At 44.7% G+C, this 19,596-nt stretch overlaps 1 protein-coding gene across 1 annotated transcript in view; it reads right to left on the bottom strand.

The window, feature by feature from the left end:
- The window catches only part of LOC115124079 (multidrug and toxin extrusion protein 1-like), a 68,390-nt gene that overhangs the window by 7,538 nt on the left and 41,256 nt on the right, over window positions 1-19,596 (bottom strand). The window contains exons 13-14 of the mRNA XM_065024024.1: window positions 13,948-14,017; window positions 12,973-13,105 (exon numbers count right to left, since the gene is read on the bottom strand). Of these exons, the coding sequence (XP_064880096.1) occupies window positions 12,973-13,105; window positions 13,948-14,017 (203 nt within the window). The remainder of the gene's footprint in view (window positions 1-12,972; window positions 13,106-13,947; window positions 14,018-19,596) is intronic.

The following is a 19,596-nucleotide window of genomic DNA, read 5'->3' as shown; positions in this document are numbered from 1 at the left end:
AGGTAGAGGTAGAGCTAGAGATTAAGGTGGAGGTAGTGATAGAGATGGAGGTATATGTAGAGCTAGAGATTAAGGTGGAGGTAGTGATAGAGATGGAGGTAGAGGTAGAGCTAGAGATTAAGGTGGAGGTAGTGATAGAGATGGAGGTAGAGGTAGAGCTAGAGATTAAGGTGGAGGTAGTGATAGAGATGGAGGTATATGTATTTATTATGGATCCCCATTAGTTCCTGCCAAGGCAGCAGCTACTCTTCCTGGGGTTTATTATGGATCACCATTAGTTCCTGTCAAGGCAGCAGCTACTCTTCCTGGGGTTTATTATGGATCCCCATTAGTTCCTGCCAAGGCAGCAGCTACTCTTCCTGGGGTTTATTATGGATCCCCATTAGTTCCTGCCAAGGCAGCAGCTACTCTTCCTGGGGTTTATTATGGATCCCCATTAGTTCCTGCCAAGGCAGCAGCTACTCTTCTTAGGGTTTATTATGGATCCCCAAGGCAGCAGCTACTCTTCCTGGGGTTAGGGTTTATTATGGGGTTTATTATGGAACCCCATTAGTTCCTGCCAAGGCAGCAGCTACTCTTCCTGGGGTTAATTATGGATCCCCATTAGTTCCTGCCAAGGCAGCAGCTACTCTTCCTGGGGTTAATTATGGATCCCCATTAGTTCCTGCCAAGGCAGCAGCTACTCTTCCTGGGGTTAATTATGGATCCCCATTAGTTCCTGCCAAGGCAGCAGCTACTCTTCCTGGGGTTAATTATGGATCCCCATTAGTTCCTGCCAAAGCAGCAGCTACTCTTCCTGGGGTTAATTATGGATCCCCATTAGTTCCTGCCAAGGCAGCAGCTACTCTTCCTGGGGTTAATTATGGATCCCCATTAGTTCCTGCCAAGGCAGCAGCTACTCTTCTTGGTGTCCAGCAAAATTAAGCTGATTATACAAATTTAAAACATTACAATACCTTTACAGATTTCACAACACACTGTGTTCCCTCAGGCCCCTACTCCACCACTACCACATATCTACATTACTAATTTACAGTCTAGCCAGACACCTAGGTGTTTGTAGTTGTCCACATATTCTATTTCCGAACCGTCCAGAGTAGTGATGCTAGTCGGGCGGGCGGATGCGGGCAGCGAACGGTTGAAAATATTTGGTTTTACTAGCGTTTAAGAGCAGTTGGAGATCGTATGGAGGTTAGTTAACACAGTGTCCAAAGAAGGGCCAGATGTATGCAGAATGGTGTCGTCTGCGTAGAGGTGGATCAGGGAATCACCCGCAACATCGTTGATATAAACAGAGAAAAGAGTCGGCTTGAGAATTGAACCCTGTGGTACCCCCATAGAGACTGCCAGAGGTCCGGACAACAGGCCCTCCGATTTGACACACTGAATTCTGTCTGAGAAGTAGTTAGTGAACCAAGCGAGGCAGTCATTAGTGAAACCAAGGCTGTTGAGTCTGCTGAAAAGAATATGGTGATTGACAGAGTCGAAAGCCTTGGCCAGATCAATAAAGATGGCTGTATAGTACTGTCTTTAATTGATGGCGGTTGCATCAGTTACTTGATGTGGAATAGAGTTCCATGTAGACATGGCTCTATGTAGTACTGTGGAATAGAGTTCCATGTAGTCATGGCTCTATGTAGTACTGTGTGCCTCCCATAGTCTGTTCTGGACTTGGGGACTGTGAAGAGACCTCTGGTGGCATGTCTTGTGGGATATGCATGTGTGTCCGAGCTGTGTGCCAGCAGTTCAAACAGACCGCTCTTGTTTCCACCCACGTAGCTTGAAGCTAGCCCGGCCAGAGCTCCTAGCATACTCCTGGGCTACAATACCTTGACCTACGACCGGTCTATCGATATCACTGCATGAAGAGGAATAAACAGACTCACCCCATCGCGACGTCCTCCAAAGGCTAACTCTCTAGCCCTCGCTATCTCCTTGCTTGCTAATTCGGCATGCTAACCGCTAGCTTGTTTAGCCCAGGTCCGCTAACTACTACCTTGTTTACCCCAGCCTGCTAATCTGTTAGCTTGTTAGCACAGGCCTGCTAACCGGCTGCATCGCCGCATCCCAAAAATGCAGTGGTCCATATGTACTTTATCTCTTCCCGATTAAAAAAAAAAATTGTTTATACCTTCCGGAAACCTGCCTCACCCAATGTGATACGGAATCGCTATTATCTTTATTTTTTAGAACACACTCAAGAAGCTCCAGAAGCTAACCAGCTAGCCAGCTACAAGCTATTTAGTCATTGTTAGTTTTTTTAACCTGGATAACACTCGCCAGCCCAGCCCCCATTTAACATTTACATTTAAGTCATTTAGCAGACGCTCTTATCCAGAGCGACTTACAAATTGGTGCTTTCACCTTATGACATCCAGTGGAGCAGCCACTTTACCATAGTGCATCTAGGTCTTTAAGGGGGGGGGAGAAGGATTACTTTATCCTATCCTAGGTATTCCTTAAAGAGGTGGGGTTTCAGGTCCTGGGGTTTGATTGACTGGTCCTGGCGTCGTGAGGGAGTTTGTTCCACCATTGGGGGCCAGAGCAGCGAACAGTTTTGACTGGGCTGAGCGGGAACTGTACTTCCTCAGTGGTAGGGAGGCGAGCAGGCCAGAGGTGGATGAACGCAGTGCCCTTGTTTGGGTGTAGGGCCTATCAGAGCCTGGAGGTACTGAGGTGCCTGCCCTCACAGCTCCGTAGGCAAGCACCATGGTCTTGTAGCGGATGCGAGCTTCAACTGGATCCAGTGGAGAGAGCGGAGGAGCGGGGTGACGTGAGAGAACTTGGGAAGGTTGAACACCAGACGGGCTGCGGCTTCTGGGAGTTGTAGGGTTTAATGGCACAGGCAGGGAGCCCAGCCAACAGCGAGTTGCAGTAATCCAGACGGGAGATGACAAGTGCCTGGATTAGGACCTGCGCCGCTTCCTGTGTGAGGCAGGGTCGTACTCTGGGATGTTGTAGAGCATGAACCTACAGGAACGGGCCACCGCCTTGATGTTATTTGAGAACGACAGGGTGTTGTCCAGGATCCCCATTAGTTCTTAGCGCTCTGGGACGACAGGACACAATGGAGTTCAACTGATGGGAGATCATGGATCCCCAGTCCTTCCCGGGAGGAAGAGCAGCTCCGTCTTCCGAGGGTTCAGCTTGAGGTGATGATCCCCATCCACACTGATTGTCTGCCAGACATGCAGAGATGCGATTCGCCACCTGGTCGTCAGAAGGGGGAAAGGAGAAGATTAATTGTGTGTCGTCTGCATAGCAATGATAGGAGAGACCATGTGAGGTTATGACAGAGCCAAGTGACTTGGTGTATAGCAGAATAGGAGAGGGCCTTAACAGAGCTACCTGGGGGACACCAGTGGTGAGAGCACGTGGTGAGGAGACGGATTCTCGCCACGCCACCTGGTAGGAGCGACCTGTCAGGTAGGACGCAATTTACAGTGGGTCTAGCCAGATGCCCAACTAGGGGTGGAGAGGAGGATCTGATGGTTCACAGTATCGAAGGCAGCCGATAGGTCTAGAAGGATGAGAGCAGAGGAGAGAGAGTTAGCTTTAGCAGTGCGGAGCGCCTCCGTGATACAGAGAAGAGCAGTCTCAGTTGAATGACTAGTCTTGAAACCTGACTGATTTGGATCAAGAAGGTCATTCTGAGAGAGATAGCGGGAGAGCTGGCCAAGGACGGCACGTTCAAGAGTTTTGGAGAGAAAAGAAAGAAGGGGATACTGGTCTGTAGTTGTTGACATCGGAGGGATCGAGTGGGTTTTTTCAGAAGGGGTGCAACTCTCGCTCTCTGAAGACGGGAGGGACGTGAAAAGCGGTCAGGGATGAGTTGATGAGCGAGGTGAGGTAAGGGAGAAGGTCACCGGAGATGGTCTGAGAAGAGAGGAGGGGATAGGGTCAAGCGGGCAGGTTGTTGGGCCCGGCCGTCACAAGACGTGAGATGTCATCTGGAGAGAGAGGGGAGAAAGAGGTCAGAGCACAGGGTAGGGCAGTCATGAGCAGAACTAGCGGTGTCGTTTGACTTAGCAAACGAGGATCGGATGTCGTCGACCTTCTTTCAAAATGGTTGACGAAGTCATCTGCAGAGAGGGAGGAGGGGGAGGGGGAGGAGGATTCAAGAGGGAGGAGAAGGTGGCAAAGAGCTTCCTAGGGTTAGAGGCAGATGCTTGGAATTTAGAGTGGTAGAAAGTGGCTTTAGCAGCAGAGACAGAGGAGGAAAATGTAGAGAGGAGGGAGTGAAAGGATGCCAGGTCTGCAGGGAGGCGAGTTTTCCTCCATTTCCGCCGGCTGCCCGGAGCCCTGTTCTGTGAGCTCGCAATGAGTCGTGAGCCACGGAGCGGGAGGGGAGGACCGAGCCGGCCTGGAGGATAGGGGACATAGAGAGTCAAAGGATGCAGAAAGGGAGGAGAGGAGGGTTGAGGGAGGCAGAATCAGCTCTTAGGTTGAGAAGGTTTGAGCAGAGGAAGAGATGATAGGATGGAAGAGGAGAGAGTAGCGGGGGCTAGAGAGAGCTTGGGACGGCGCGATACCATCCGAGTAGGGGCAGTGTGGGAAGTGTTGGATGAGAGCGAGAGGGAAAAGGATACAAGGTAGTGGTCGGAGACTTGGAGGAGTTGCAATGAGGTTAGTGGAGGAACAGCATCTAGTAAAGATGAGGTCGAGCTATTGCCTGCCTTGTGAGTAGGGGGGAAGGTGAGAGGGTGAGGTCAAAAGAGGAGAGGAGGAAAGAAGGAGGCAGAGAGGAATGAGTCAAAGGTAGACGTGGGGAGGTTAAAGTCGCCCAGAACTGTGAGAGGTGAGCCGTCCAGGAAAGGAGCTTATCAAGGCATCAAGCTCATTGATGAACTCTCCGAGGGAACCTGGAGGGCGATAAATGATAAGGATGTTAAGCTTGAAAGGGCTGGTAACTGTGACAGCATGGAATTCAAAGGAGGCGATAGACAGATGGGTAAGGGAGAAAGAGAGAATGACCACTTGGGAGAGATGAGGATCCCGGTGCCACCACCCCGCTGACCAGAAGCTCTCGGGTTGCTTTCACGTGGGCGGACGAAGAGAGAGCAGTAGGAGTAGCGGTGTTGTCTGTGGTGATCCATGTTTCCGTCAGAGCCAAGAAGTCGAGGGACTGAGGGAGACATAGGCTGAGATGAACTCCCTTGTTGGCCGCAGATCGGCAGTTCCAGAGGCTACCGGAGACCTGGAACTCCACGTGGGTCGTGCGTTCTGGGACCACCAGATTAGGTGGCTGCGGCCATGCGGTGTGGAGCGTTTGTATGGTCTGTGCAGAGAGGAGAGAACAGGGATAGACAGACACATAGTTGACAGGCTAGAGAAGAGGCTACGCTAATGCAGAGGAGATTGAATGACAAGTGGACTACACGTCTCGAATGTTCAGAAAGTTAAGCTTTCGTAGCAAGAATCTAATTGACTAAAATGATTAAAATGATAGAGTACTGTTGGGGTAGGCTAGCGTGCCCCAGGACACTACCCTAATCAAGTCGATGACTCCTGAGTGCTGAAGTTTCCAATGCCATCGGAGCTGTGCTGGCTAGCTAGCAGTGTTGGTTACTGTTCTGCCTTAGGAGAACGACCATAGCTGGCTCACTAACCTAGAAAATCGCTTAGACTACACAATTATCTTTGAAACAAAGACATGTAGCTAGCTATGTAGCTAGCTAATCAAACAAATCACACCGTTGGGACTGTAATGAAATGAAGTGAAAAAGTGATACTACCTGTGGAGCGACGCGGTTCCTCTGCGAAAGTTCTATTCAGTAGACGTTGGCTGGCTGTTGGCTAGCTAGGAGTGTCTCCTAGCCACCGGACGACAAAATAGCTGGCTAGCTAACCTCGGTGAATTTAAGATAATCACTGTAAGACTACACACTCTAAACTACACAATTATCTTGGATACGAAGACAGCAAAGACAACTATGTAGCTAAATAACACTAATCAAGATTTGATTTGAGTGTGATAGTTACTACAGTGCTACAGCCTGCTAACTGCTAGCTGCTAGGCAGATAGGAGGGCTACTGAAATACAATAATAACGCAATTACCACTCTAAGACTCCACACTCTAAGCTACACAATTATCTTGGAAACGAAGACAGCAAAGACAACTATGTAGCTAGCTATGTAGCTAGCTAACACTACACTAATCAAGACGTTCAGTTGAGTGTGATAGTACTACAGTGCTACGGTAGACGGTGAACGTGTTGGACAGATAGGAGATTTACGAAATCGATAATTACGCAATTATCTTTGATACAACGACGACTATGTAGCTAGCTAAGAGGAAATTGCTAAGATTAGACAAATCAGACCGTTGTACTATAATGAAATGTAATGAAATGTAATGAAAAAGTTATACAACCTGCAGACCGAAGCGCGGATGCGACCAGATCGCTCCAACCCGGAAGCTCCCCCCTGCCCCATCCACCGCTGCGCCCTGGACTCTGATCACTTGGCTACATAGCTGATGCACGCTGGACTGTCCATTAATCACGGTACTCCATTCTGCTTGTTTGTTTTATCTGTCGGCCGAGTTGCCTAGTCAATGCCATTTCACCTGCTGTTGTTATGCTAGCTGATTAGCTGTTGTCTCACCCACTGTTTTAGCTAGCTTTCCCAATTCAACACCTGTGATTACTGTATGCCTCGCTGTATGTCTCTCTCAAATGTCAATATGCCTTGTATACTGTTGCTCAGGTTAGTTATCATTGTTTTAGTTCACAATGGAGCCCCTAGTCCCACTCCTCATACCCCTGACACCTCCTTTGTCCCACCTCCTACATATGCGGTGACCTCACCCATTACAACCAGCATGTCCAGAGATAAAACCTCTCTCATCATCACCCAGTGCCTGGGCTTACCTCCACCGTACCCACACCCCACCATACCCCTGTCTGTGCATTATGCCCTGAATATATTCTACCATGCCCAGAAACCTGCTCCTCTTATTCTCTGTTCCCAACGCTCTAGGCGACCAGTTTTGATAGCCCTTAGCCGCACCCTCATACTACTCCTTCTCTGTTCCGCGGGTGATGTGGAGGTAAACCCAGGTCCTGCATGTCCCCAGGCACCCTCATTTGTTGACTTCTGTGATCAAAAGCCTTGGGTTCATGCATGTCAACATCAGAAGCCTCCTCCCTAAGTTTGTTTTACTCACTGCTTTAGCAGTCCTTGCCGTGTCTGACTCAGGAAGGCCACCAAAAATTCAGAGATTTCCATACCCAACTATAACATCTTCCGTCAAGATAGAACTGCCAAAGGGGGAGGAGTCGCAGTCTACTGCAGAGATAGCCTGCAAAGTAATGTCATACTTTCCAGGTCCATACCCAAACAGTTCGAACTACTAATTCTGAAAATTACTCTCTCCAGAAATAAGTCTCTCACTGTTGCCGCCTGCTACCGACCCCCCTCAGCTCCCAGCTGTGCTCTGGACACCATTTGTGAATTGATTGAATTGATTGCCCCCCATCTAGCTTCAGAGTTTGTTCTGTTAGGTGACCTAAACTGGGATATGCTTAACACCCCGGCAGTCCTACAATCTAAGCTAGATGCCCTCAATCTCACACAAATCATCAAGGAACCCACCAGGTACAACCCTAACTCTGTAAGCAAGGGCACCCTCATAGACATCATCCTGACCAACTGGCCCTCCAAATACACCTCCGCTGTCTTCAACCAGGATCTCAGCGATCACTGCCTCATTGCCTGTATCCGCCACGGAGCCGCAGTCAAACGACCACCCCTCATCACTGTCAAACGCTCCCTAAAACACTTCTGTGAGCAGGCCTTTCTAATCGACCTGGCCCGGGTATCCTGGAAGGACATTGACCTCATCCCGTCAGTTGAGGATGCCTGGTCATTCTTTAAAAGTAACTTCCTCACCATTTTAGATAAGCATGCTCCGTTCAAAAAATGCAGAACCAAGAACAGATACAGCCCTTGGTTCACTCCAGACCTGACTGCCCTCGACCAGCACAAAAACATCCTGTGGCGGACTGCAATAGCATCGAATAGCCCCCGTGATATGCAACTGTTCAGGGAAGTCAGGAACCAATACACGCAGTCAGTCAGGAAAGCTAAGGCCAGCTTCTTCAGGCAGAAGTTTGCATCCTGTAGCTCCAACTCCAAAAAGTTCTGGGACACTGTGAAGTCCATGGAGAACAAGAGCACCTCCTCCCAGCTGCCCACTGCACTGAGGCTAGGGAACACGGCCACCACCGACAAATCCATGATTATCGAAAACTTCAACAAGCATTTCTCAACGGCTGGCCATGCCTTTCGCCTGGCTACTCCTACCTCGGCCAACAGCTCCGGCCCCCCAGCTCCTCGCCCAAGCCTCTCCAGGTTCTCCTTTACCCAAATCCAGATAGCAGATGTTCTGAAAGAGCTGCAAAACCTGGACCCGTATAAATCAGCTGGGCTTGACAATCTGGACCCTCTATTTCTGAAACTATCCGCCGCCATTGTCGCAACCCCTATTACCAGCCTGTTCAACCTCTCTTTCATATCGTCTGTGAACCCCAAGGATTGGAAAGCTGCCGCAGTCATCCCCCTCTTCAAAGGGGGAGACACCCTGGACCCAAACTGTTACAGACCTATATCCATTCTGCCCTGCCTATCTAAGGTCTTCAAAAGCCAAGTCAACAAACAGGTCACTGACCATCTCGAATCCCACCGTACCTTCTCCGCTATGCAATCTGGTTTCCGAGCCGGTCACGGGTGCACCTCAGCCACACTCAAGGTACTAAACGACATCATAACCGCCATCGATAAAAGACAGTACTGTGCAGCCGTCTTCATCGACCTTGCCAAAGCTTTCGACTCTGTCAATCACCATATTCTTATCGGCAGACTCAGTAGCCTCGGTTTTTCGGATGACTGCCTTGCCTGGTTCACCAATTACTTTGCAGACAGAGTTCAGTGTGTCAAATCGGAGGGCATGTTGTCCGGTCCTCTGGCAGTCTCTATGGGGGTGCCACAGGGTTCAATTCTCGGGCCGACTCTTTTCTCTGTATATATCAATGATGTTGCTCTTGCTGCGGGCGATTCCCTGATCCACCTCTACGCAGACGACACCATTCTATACACTTTCGGCCCGTCATTGGACACTGTGCTATCTAACCTCCAATCGAGCTTCAATGCCATAAAAGACTCCTTCCGTGGCCTCCAACTGCTCTTAAACGCTAGTAAAACCAAATGCATGCTTTTCAACCGATCGCTGCCTGCACCCGCATGCCCGACTAGCATCACCACACTGGATGGTTCCGACCTTGAATATGTGGACACCTATAAGTACCTAGGTGTCTGGCTAGACTGCAAACTCTCCTTCCAGACCCATATCAAACATCTCCAATCGAAAATCAAATCAAGAGTCGGCTTTCTATTCCGCAACAAAGCCTCCTTCACTCACGCTGCCAAGCTTACCCTAGTAAAACTGACTATCCTACCGATCCTCGACTTCGGCGATGTCATCTACAAAATTGCTTCCAACACTCTTCTCAGCAAACTGGATGCAGTTTATCACAGTGCCATCCGTTTTGTCACTAAAGCACCTTATACTACCCACCACTGCGACTTGTATACTCTAGTCGGCTGGCCCTCGCTACATATTCGTCGCCAGACCCACTGGCTCCAGGTCATCTACAAGTCCATGCTAGGCAAAGCTCCGCCTTATCTCAGCTCACTGGTCACGATGGCAACACCCATCCGTAGCACGCGCTCCAGCAGGTGTATCTCATTGATCATCCCTAAAGCCAACACCTCATTCGGCCGCCTTTCGTTCCAGTACTCTGCTGCCTGTGACTGGAACGAATTGCAAAAATCGCTGAAGTTGGAGAATTTTATCTCCCTCACCAACTTTAAGCATCAGCTATCTGAGCAGCTAACCGATCGCTGCAGCTGTACATAATCTATTGGTAAATAGCCCACCCATTTTCACCTACCTCATCCCCACAGTTTTTATTTATTTACTTTCTGCTCTTTTGCACACCAATATCTCTACCTGTACATGATCATCTGATCATTTATCACTCCAGTGTTAATCTGCAATATTGTAATTATTCGCCTACCTCCTCATGCCTTTTGCACACATTGTATATAGACTCCCCTTTTTTTCTCTACTGTGTTATTGACTTGTTAATTGTTTACTCCATGTGTAACTCTGTGTTGTCTGTTCACACTGCTATGCTTTATCTTGGCCAGGTCGCAGTTGCAAATGAGAACCTGTTCTCAACTAGCCTACCTGGTTAAATAAAGGTGAAAAAAAAAAATTCAACATGTCAATACCTCTCATGAACAGTAGTGATGAAGTCAATCTCTCCTCCACTTTGAAACAGGAGAGATTGACTTGCATATTATTAATATTAGCTCTCTGTGTACATCCAAGGGCCAGCCGTGCTGCCCTGTTCTGAGCCAATTGTAATTTTCCGAAGTCCTTTTTTGTGGCACCTGACCACACGACTGAACAGTAGTCCAGGTGCGACAAAACTAGAGTCTGTAGGACCTGCCTTGTTGATAGTGATGTTAAGAAGGCAGACTAGTGCTTTATTATAGACAGACTTATCCCCATCTTAGCTACTACTGCATCAATATGTTTTGACTACAACAGTTTACAATCTAGTGTTACTCCAAGCAGTTTAGTCATCTTGGTGAATTTGCACGTTATTTATTACATGATTTAGTTCAGTTTTAGGGTTTAGTGAATGTTTTGTTCCAAATTCAATGCTTTTATTTGTATAAATATTTAGGACTAACTTATTCCTTGCCACCCACTCTGAAACTAACTGCAGCTCTTTGTTGAGTGTTGCAGTCATTTCAGTAGCTGACGTGTATAGTGTTGAGTCATCTGCATACATAGACACTCTGGCTTTACTCAAAGTCAGTGGCAAGTCGTTAGTAAACATTTTAAAAAGCAAGGGGCCTAAACAGCTACCCTGGAGAACTCCTGTTTCTAACTGGATTATGTTTGAGAGGCTTCCATTAAAGAACACCCTCTGTGTTCTGTTAGACAGGGAACTCTTTATCCACATTATAGCAGGGGGTGTAAAGCCATAACACATCCGTTTTTCCAGCAGCAGACTATGATCAATAATTTCAAAAGCTGCACTGAAGTCTAACAACAAACCCCCCACAATTATTTTATCATCAATTTCTCTCAGTCAATCATCAGTCATTTGTGTAAGTGCTGTGCTTGTTGAATGTCCTTCCCTATAATCGTGCTGAAAGTCTGTTGTCAATTTGTTTACTGTGAAATAGCATTGTATCTGATCAAATACATTTTTTCCCAGAAGTTTACTAAGGGTTGGTAACAGACTGATTGGGTGGTTATTTTAGACAGTAATGGGGGCTTTACTATTCTTGGGTAGCGGAATGACTTTAGCTTCCCTCCAGGCCTGAGGGAACACGCTCTCTAGTAGGCTTAAATTAAAGATGTGGCAAATAGGAGTGGCAATATCGTCTGCTTATTATCCCCAGTAATTTTACATCTAGATTGTAAGACTGGTGGCTTGTCAGTGTTGATAGACAACAATATTTTTTCACCTCTTCCACACTGACTCTATGGAAAAGTACAATTCCTGTCTTTCATAATTTGGTCAGATATACTTGGATGTGTAGTGTCAGTGTTTGTTGCTGGCATGTCATCCCTAAGTTTGTTAATCTTGCCAATGAAAAAGTCATTAGAAATAGAGATAGTGGTAGAGGTAGAAATGTTCAGGTAGAGGTAGAGATACAGATGGAGGTTGAGGTTGAGGTAGAGTTGGAGGTAGAGGTTGAGGAAGATGAAGACGAAGAGGTAGATATAAAGGTAGAGAGGTAGAGATAGAGATTGAGGTTGAGATAGAGGTTGAGATGTTGAAGTAGAGGTAGAGATAGAGGTATAGATAGAGGTTGAGATGTTGAAGTAGAGAAAGAGATAGAGGTTAGAGATGTTGAAGTAGAGATAGAGATAGAGGTTAGAGATGTTGAGGTAGAGATTTTGAGGCAGAGATAGAGGTAGAGTAGGAGGTATAGAGATATAGATAGAGGTAGTGGTGGAGGTAGATTTAGAGGTAGAGAGAGGTCAGGATAGACATAGTAGAGATAGAGGTTGTGGTAGAGGTAGAGGTCAGGATAGATGTAGTAGAGATAGAAAATGTGGTAGAGATAGAGGTTGTGGCAGAGGTAGAGGTCAGGATAGACGTAGTAGAGGTAGAGGTAGAGGTAGAGGTCAGGATAGATGTAGTAGATATAGTGGTTGAGGTAGAGGTAGATTTAGAGGTAGAGGTCAGGATAGACGTAGTAGAGATAGAGTTTGTGGTTGTGGTAGAGGTAGATTTAGAGGTGGAGGTTGTGGTAGAGGTGGATTTAGAGGTAGAGGTCAGGATAGACGTAGTAGAGGTAGATTTAGAGGTCAGGATATACGTAGTAGAGATAAAGGTTGTGGTAGAGATAGTGGTAGATTTAGAGATAGAGGTTGTGGTAGTGGTAGAGGTAGATTTAGCGGTAGAGGTCAGGATAGACGTAGTAGAGATAGAGGTAGAGGTCAGGATAGATGTAGTAGAGGTAGAGGTTGTGGTAGAGGTAGATTTAGACATAGAGGTAGAGGTAGAGGTAGAGGTCAGGATAGACGTAGTAGAGATAGAGGACGTAGTAGAGATAGAGGTTGTGATAGAGGTAGAGGTCAGGATAGACGTAGTAGAGATAGAGGTTGTGGTAGAGGTAGAGGTAGATTTAGAGATTGAGGTTGTGGTAGAGATAGAGGTTGTGATAGAGGTAGAGGTCAGGATAGACGTAGTAGAGGTAGAGGTTGTGGTAGAGATGGAGGTTGTGGTAGAGGTAGAGGTTGTGGTAGAGATAGAGGTTGTGGTAGAGGTAGAGGTTGTGGTAGAGATAGAGGTAGAGGTAGAGGTCAGGATAGACGTAGTAGAGATAGAGGTTGTGGTAGAGATAGAGGTTGTGGTAGAGGTAGAGGTCAGGATACCTAGTATCCTGAGTTTAGCAGCGAACATCAAAGCGATGCCGACCGGTAGGCCAATGCAATAGTATGAGACCAGGTTAGACAGCGCAGCTATCTTCTGTTTTCCTGCTCCAACCAGGATACCTGAGCACACACACTACACACACACACACACACACACACACACACACACACACACACACACACACACACACACACACACACACACACACACACACTGGTTAGACTCACAAGTAGAGACAACTGTATAAATGGTGTAGAGACCCAGGTACTCACCAGTAGAGATAACTGTATGAATGGTGTAGGGACCCAGGTACTCACCAGTAGAGACAACTGTATGAATGTTGTAGGGACCCAGGTACTCACCATTAGAGATAACTGTATGAATGGTGTAGGGACCCAGGTACTCACCAGTAGAGATAACTGTATGAATGGTGTAGGGACCCAGGTACTCACAAGTAGATATAACTGTATGAATGGTGTAGGGACCCAGGTACTCACCAGTAGAGATAACTGTATGAATGTGTAGAGACCTAGGTACTCACCAGTAGAGGTACTCACCAGTAGAGGTACTCACCAGTAGAGGTAGTCACCAGTAAAGGTACTCAACCAGTAGAGGTACTCACCAGTAAAGGTACTCACCAGTAGAGGTACTCACCAGTAGAGGTACTCACCAGTAAAGGTACTCACCAGTAAAGGTACTCACCAGTAAAGGTACTCACCAGTAGAGGTACTCACCAGTAGAGGTACTCACCAGTAAAGGTACTCACCAGTAAAGGTACTCACCAGTAAAGGTACTCACCAGTAGAGGTACTCACCAGTAAAGGTACTCACCAGTAAAGGTACTCACCAGTAGAGGTACTCACCAGTAAAGGTACTCACCAGTAAAGGTACTCACCAGTAGAGGTACTCACCAGTAAAGGTACTCACCAGTAAAGGTACTCACCAGTAGAGGTACTCACCAGTAAAGGTACTCACCAGTAGAGCATCAAAGAACTGTATGAAGGTGTAGAGCCCAAGGTTCACTGACACGTTGTCCACTATGGCTCTGGAGAGGACAGGACAGGAGGGGGACTGTTAACTACTGACAGATCACTTAGGTTCTGTCTACCTACACTTGACACTTACATGCAACTTCTGCTATCAGAACATGAAGATCACATTGAAAAGATGGGTCAAAAGTCACTTTGTGGTCTGATTGTGTTCAGATCTGCAGACCACTTCAGAAGATTGTCAGGGATGCATTGTGTGCGGATTTCTTCTCAGTCTGGACACAAACAGGCTACCAAAAGCTTTACCCCTACCTACAGTATACTGCTGTTACTGTCTATCCTTTACCCCTACCTACAGTATACTGCTGTTACTGTCTATTATCTATCCTTTACCTCTACCTACAGTATACTGCTGTTACTGTCTATTATCTATCTTTACTACCTTACTCCTATTGTCCTCCTTACAGTATACTGCTGTTACTGTCTATTATCTATCCTTTACCCCTACCTACAGTATACTGCTGTTACTGTCTATTATCTATCCTTTACCCTGCTGTTACTGTCTATTATCATCCTTTATACCTACAGTATACTGCTTACTGTCTATTATCTATCCTTTACACCTACCTAGAGTATACTGCTGTTACTGTCTATTATCTATCCTTTACCTACCTACCTAGTAGTATACTGCTGTTACTGTCTATTATCTATCCTTTACACCTACCTAGAGTATACTGCTGTTACTGTCTATTATCTATCCTTTACCCCCTACCTACAGTATACTGCTGTTACTGTCTATTATCTATCCTTTACCCCTACCTACAGTATACTGCTGTTACTGTCTATTATCTATCCTTTACCCCTACCTACAGTATACTGCTGTTACTGTCTATTATCTATCCTTTACCCCTACCTACAGTATACTGCTGTTACTGTCTATTATCTATCCTTTACCCTACCTACAGTATACTGCTGTTACTGTCTATTATCTATCCTTTACCCCTACCTACAGTATACTGCTGTTACTGTCTATTATCTATCCTTTACCCTACCTACAGTATACTGCTGTTACTGTCTATTATCTATCCTTTACCCCCTACCTACAGTATACTGCTGTTACTGTCTATTATCTATCCTTTACTGTCTATTATCTATCCTTTACCTACAGTATACTGCTGTTACTGTCTATTATCTATCCTTTACCCCTACCTACAGTATACTGCTGTTACTGTCTATTATCTATCCTTTACCCCTACCTACAGTATACTGCTGTTACTGTCTATTATCTATCCTTTACCCCTACCTACAGTATACTGCTGTTACTGTCTATTATCTATCCTTTACCCCTACCTACAGTATACTGCTGTTACTGTCTATTATCTATCCTTTACCCCTACCTACAGTATACTGCTGTTACTGTCTATTATCTATCCTTTACCCCTACCTACAGTATACTGCTGTTACTGTCTATTATCTATCCTTTACCCCTACCTACAGTATACTGCTGTTACTGTCTATTATCTATCCTTTACCCCTACCTACAGTATACTGCTGTTACTGTCTATATATCTATCCCTTTACCCCTACCTACAGTATACTGCTGTTACTGTCTATTATCTATCCTTTACCCCTACCTACAGTATACTGCTGTTACTGTCTATTATCTATCCTTTACCCCTACCTACAGTATACTGCTGTTACTGTCTATTATCTATCCTTTACTCTACCTACAGTATACTGCTGTTACTGTCTATTATCTATCCTTTACCCCTACCTACAGTATACTGCTGTTACTGTCTATTATCTATCCTTTACCCCTACCTACAGTATACTGCTGTTACTGTCTATTATCTATCCTTTACCCCTACCTACAGTATACTGCTGTTACTGTCTATTATCTATCCTTTACCCCTACCTACAGTATACTGCTGTTACTGTCTATTATCTATCCTTTACCCCTACAGTATACTACAGCTGTTACTGTCTATTATCTATCCTGTTACTGTCCTATCTACCTACAGTATACTGCTGTTACTGTCTATTATCTATCCTTTACCCCTACCTACAGTATACTGCTGTTACTGTCTATTATCTATCCTTTACCCTACCTACAGTATACTGCTGTTACTGTCTATTATCTATCCTTTACCCCTACCTACAGTATACTGCTGTTACTGTCTATTATCTATCCTTTACCCTACCTACAGTATACTGCTGTTACTGTCTATTATCTATCCTTTACCCCTACCTACAGTATACTGCTGTTACTGTCTATTATCTATCCTTTACCCCTACCTACAGTATACTGCTGTTACTGTCTATTATCTATCCTTTACCCCTACCTACAGTATACTGCTGTTACTGTCTATTATCTATCCTTTACCCCTACCTACAGTATACTGCTGTTACTGTCTATTATCTATCCTTTACCCCTACCTACAGTATACTGCTGTTACTGTCTATTATCTATCCTTTACCCTACCTACAGTATACTGCTGTTACTGTCTATTATCTATCCTTTACCCCTACCTACAGTATACTGCTGTTACTGTCTATTATCTATCCTTTACCCCTACCTACAGTATACTGCTGTTACTGTCTATTATCTATCCTTTATCTACCTACAGTATACTGCTGTTACTGTCTATTATCTATCCTTTACCCCTACCTACAGTATACTGCTGTTACTGTCTATTATCTATCCTTTACCTGTTACCTACCTACAGTATACTGCTGTTACTGTCTATTATCTATCCTTTACCCCTACCTACAGTATACTGCTGTTACTGTCTATTATCTATCCTTTACCCCTACCTACAGTATACTGCTGTTACTGTCTATTATCTATCCTTTTACCCTACCTACAGTACCTGTTACAGTATACTGCTGTTACTGTCTATTATCTATCCTTTACCCCTACCTACAGTATACTGCTGTTACTGTCTATTATCTATCCTTTATCCTACCTACAGTATACTGCTGTTACTGTCTATTATCTATCCTTTATACCCTACCTACAGTATACTGCTGTTACTGTCTATTATCTATCCTTTATCCCCTACCTACAGTATACTGCTGTTACTGTCTATTATCTATCCTTTACTCCCTACCTACAGTATACTGCTGTTACTGTCTATTATCTATCCTTTACCCCTACCTACAGTATACTGCTGTTACTGTCTATTATCTATCCTTTACTCCCTACCTACAGTATACTGCTGTTACTGTCTATTATCTATCCTTTACCCCTACCTACAGTATACTGCTGTTACTGTCTATTATCTATCCTTTACCCCTACCTACAGTATACTGCTGTTACTGTCTATTATCTATCCTTTATCCCTACCTACAGTATACTGCTGTTACTGTCTATTATCCTTTATCCTATCCTTTACCCTTTACTACCTACAGTATACTGCTGTTACTGTCTATTATCTATCCTTTACCCCTACCTACAGTATACTGCTGTTACTGTCTATTATCTATCCTTTACCCTACCTACAGTATACTGCTGTTACTGTCTATTATCTATCCTTTACCCCTACCTACAGTATATTATCTATCCTTTTATCCTACCTACAGTTACTGTCTATTATCTATCCTTTACCCCTACCTACAGTATACTGCTGTTACTGTCTATTATCTATCCTTTACTCTACCTACAGTATACTGCTGTTACTGTCTATTATCTATCCTTTACCCCTACCTACAGTATACTGCTGTTACTGTCTATTATCTATCCTTTACCCCTACCTACAGTATACTGCTGTTACTGTCTATTATCTATCCTTTACCCCTACCTACAGTATACTGCTGTTACTGTCTATTATCTATCCTTTACCCCTACCTACAGTATACTACATTATCTATCCTGTCTACCTTATCTATCCTATTATCTATCCTTTACCTACAGTATACTGCTGTTACTGTCTATTATCTATCCTTTATCCCTACCTACAGTATACTGCTGTTACTGTCTATTATCTATCCTTTTACCCCTACCTACAGTATACTGCTGTTACTGTCTATTATCTATCCTTTATCCCTACCTACAGTATACTGCTGTTACTGTCTATTATCTATCCTTTACCCCTACCTACAGTATATACTGCTTTACGTCTATTATCTATCCTTTACCCCTACCTACAGTATACTGCTGTTACTGTCTATTATCTATCCTTTACCCCTACCTACAGTATACTGCTGTTACTGTCTATTATCTATCCTTTACCCTACCTACAGTATACTGCTGTTACTGTCTATTATCTATCCTTTACCCTACCTACAGTATACTGCTGTTACTGTCTATTATCTATCCTTTACCCCTACCTACAGTATACTGCTGTTACTGTCTATTATCTATCCTTTACCCCCTACCTACAGCTATACTGTCTATTATCTATCCTTTACCCCTACCTACAGTATACTGCTGTTACTGTCTATTATCTATCCTTTACCCCTACCTATCAGTATACTGCTGTTACTGTCTATTATCTATCCTTTACCCCTACCTACAGTATACTGCTGTTACTGTCTATTATCTATCCTTTACCCCTACCTACAGTATACTGCTGTTACTGTCTATTATCTATCCTTTACCCCTACCTACAGTATACTGCTATTACTGTCTATTATCTATCCTTTACTCCCTACCTACAGTATACTGCTGTTACTGTCTATTATCTATCCTTTACCCCTACCTACAGTATACTGCTGTTACTGTCTATTATCTATCCTTTACCCCTACCTACAGTATACTGCTGTTACTGTCTATTATCTATCCTTTACCCCTACCTACAGTATACTGCTGTTACTGTCTATTATCTATCCCTTATACTGCTGTTACTGTCTATTATCTACCTACAGTATACTGCTGTTACTGTCTATTATCTATCCTTTACCCTACCTACAGTATACTGCTGTTACTGTCTATTATCTATCCTTTACCCCTACCTACAGTATACTGATGTTACTGTCTATTATCTATCCTTTACCCCTACCTACAGTATACTGCTGTTACTGTCTACTCCTTTACTATTATCTATACTGTCTATCCTTTACCTACAGTATACACTGTCTATTATCTATCCTTTACCCTACCTACAGTATACACTGTCTATTATCTATCCTTTACCCCTACCTACAGTATACTGCTGTTACTGTCTATTATCTATCCTTTACCCCTACCTACAGTATACTGCTGTTACTGTCTATTATCTATCCTTTACCCCTACCTACAGTATACTGTCTGCTATCCTTTACCCTACCTACAGTTACTGTCTATTATCTATCCTTTACCCCTACCTACAGTATACTGTCTGTTATCTGTCTATTATCTATCCTGTTACTGTCCCTACCTACAGTATACTGCTGTTACTGTCTATTATCTATCCTTTACCCCTACCTACAGTATACTGCTGTTACTGTCTATTATCTATCCTTTACCCCTACCTACAGTATACTGCTGTTACTGTCTATTATCTATCCTTTATCCCTACCTACAGTATACTGCTGTTACTGTCTATTATCTATCCTTTACCCCTACCTACAGTATACTGCTGTTACTGTCTATTATCTATCCTTTACCCCTACCTACAGTATACTGCTGTTACTGTCTATTATCTATCCTTTACCC

Source organism: Oncorhynchus nerka, linkage group LG10, assembly GCF_034236695.1.
Source record: "Oncorhynchus nerka isolate Pitt River linkage group LG10, Oner_Uvic_2.0, whole genome shotgun sequence".
Lineage (NCBI taxonomy): Eukaryota > Metazoa > Chordata > Actinopteri > Salmoniformes > Salmonidae > Oncorhynchus > Oncorhynchus nerka.
Note: the sequence above shows the minus strand (reverse complement) of the source record. Positions and strands in the feature narration are given on the sequence as shown.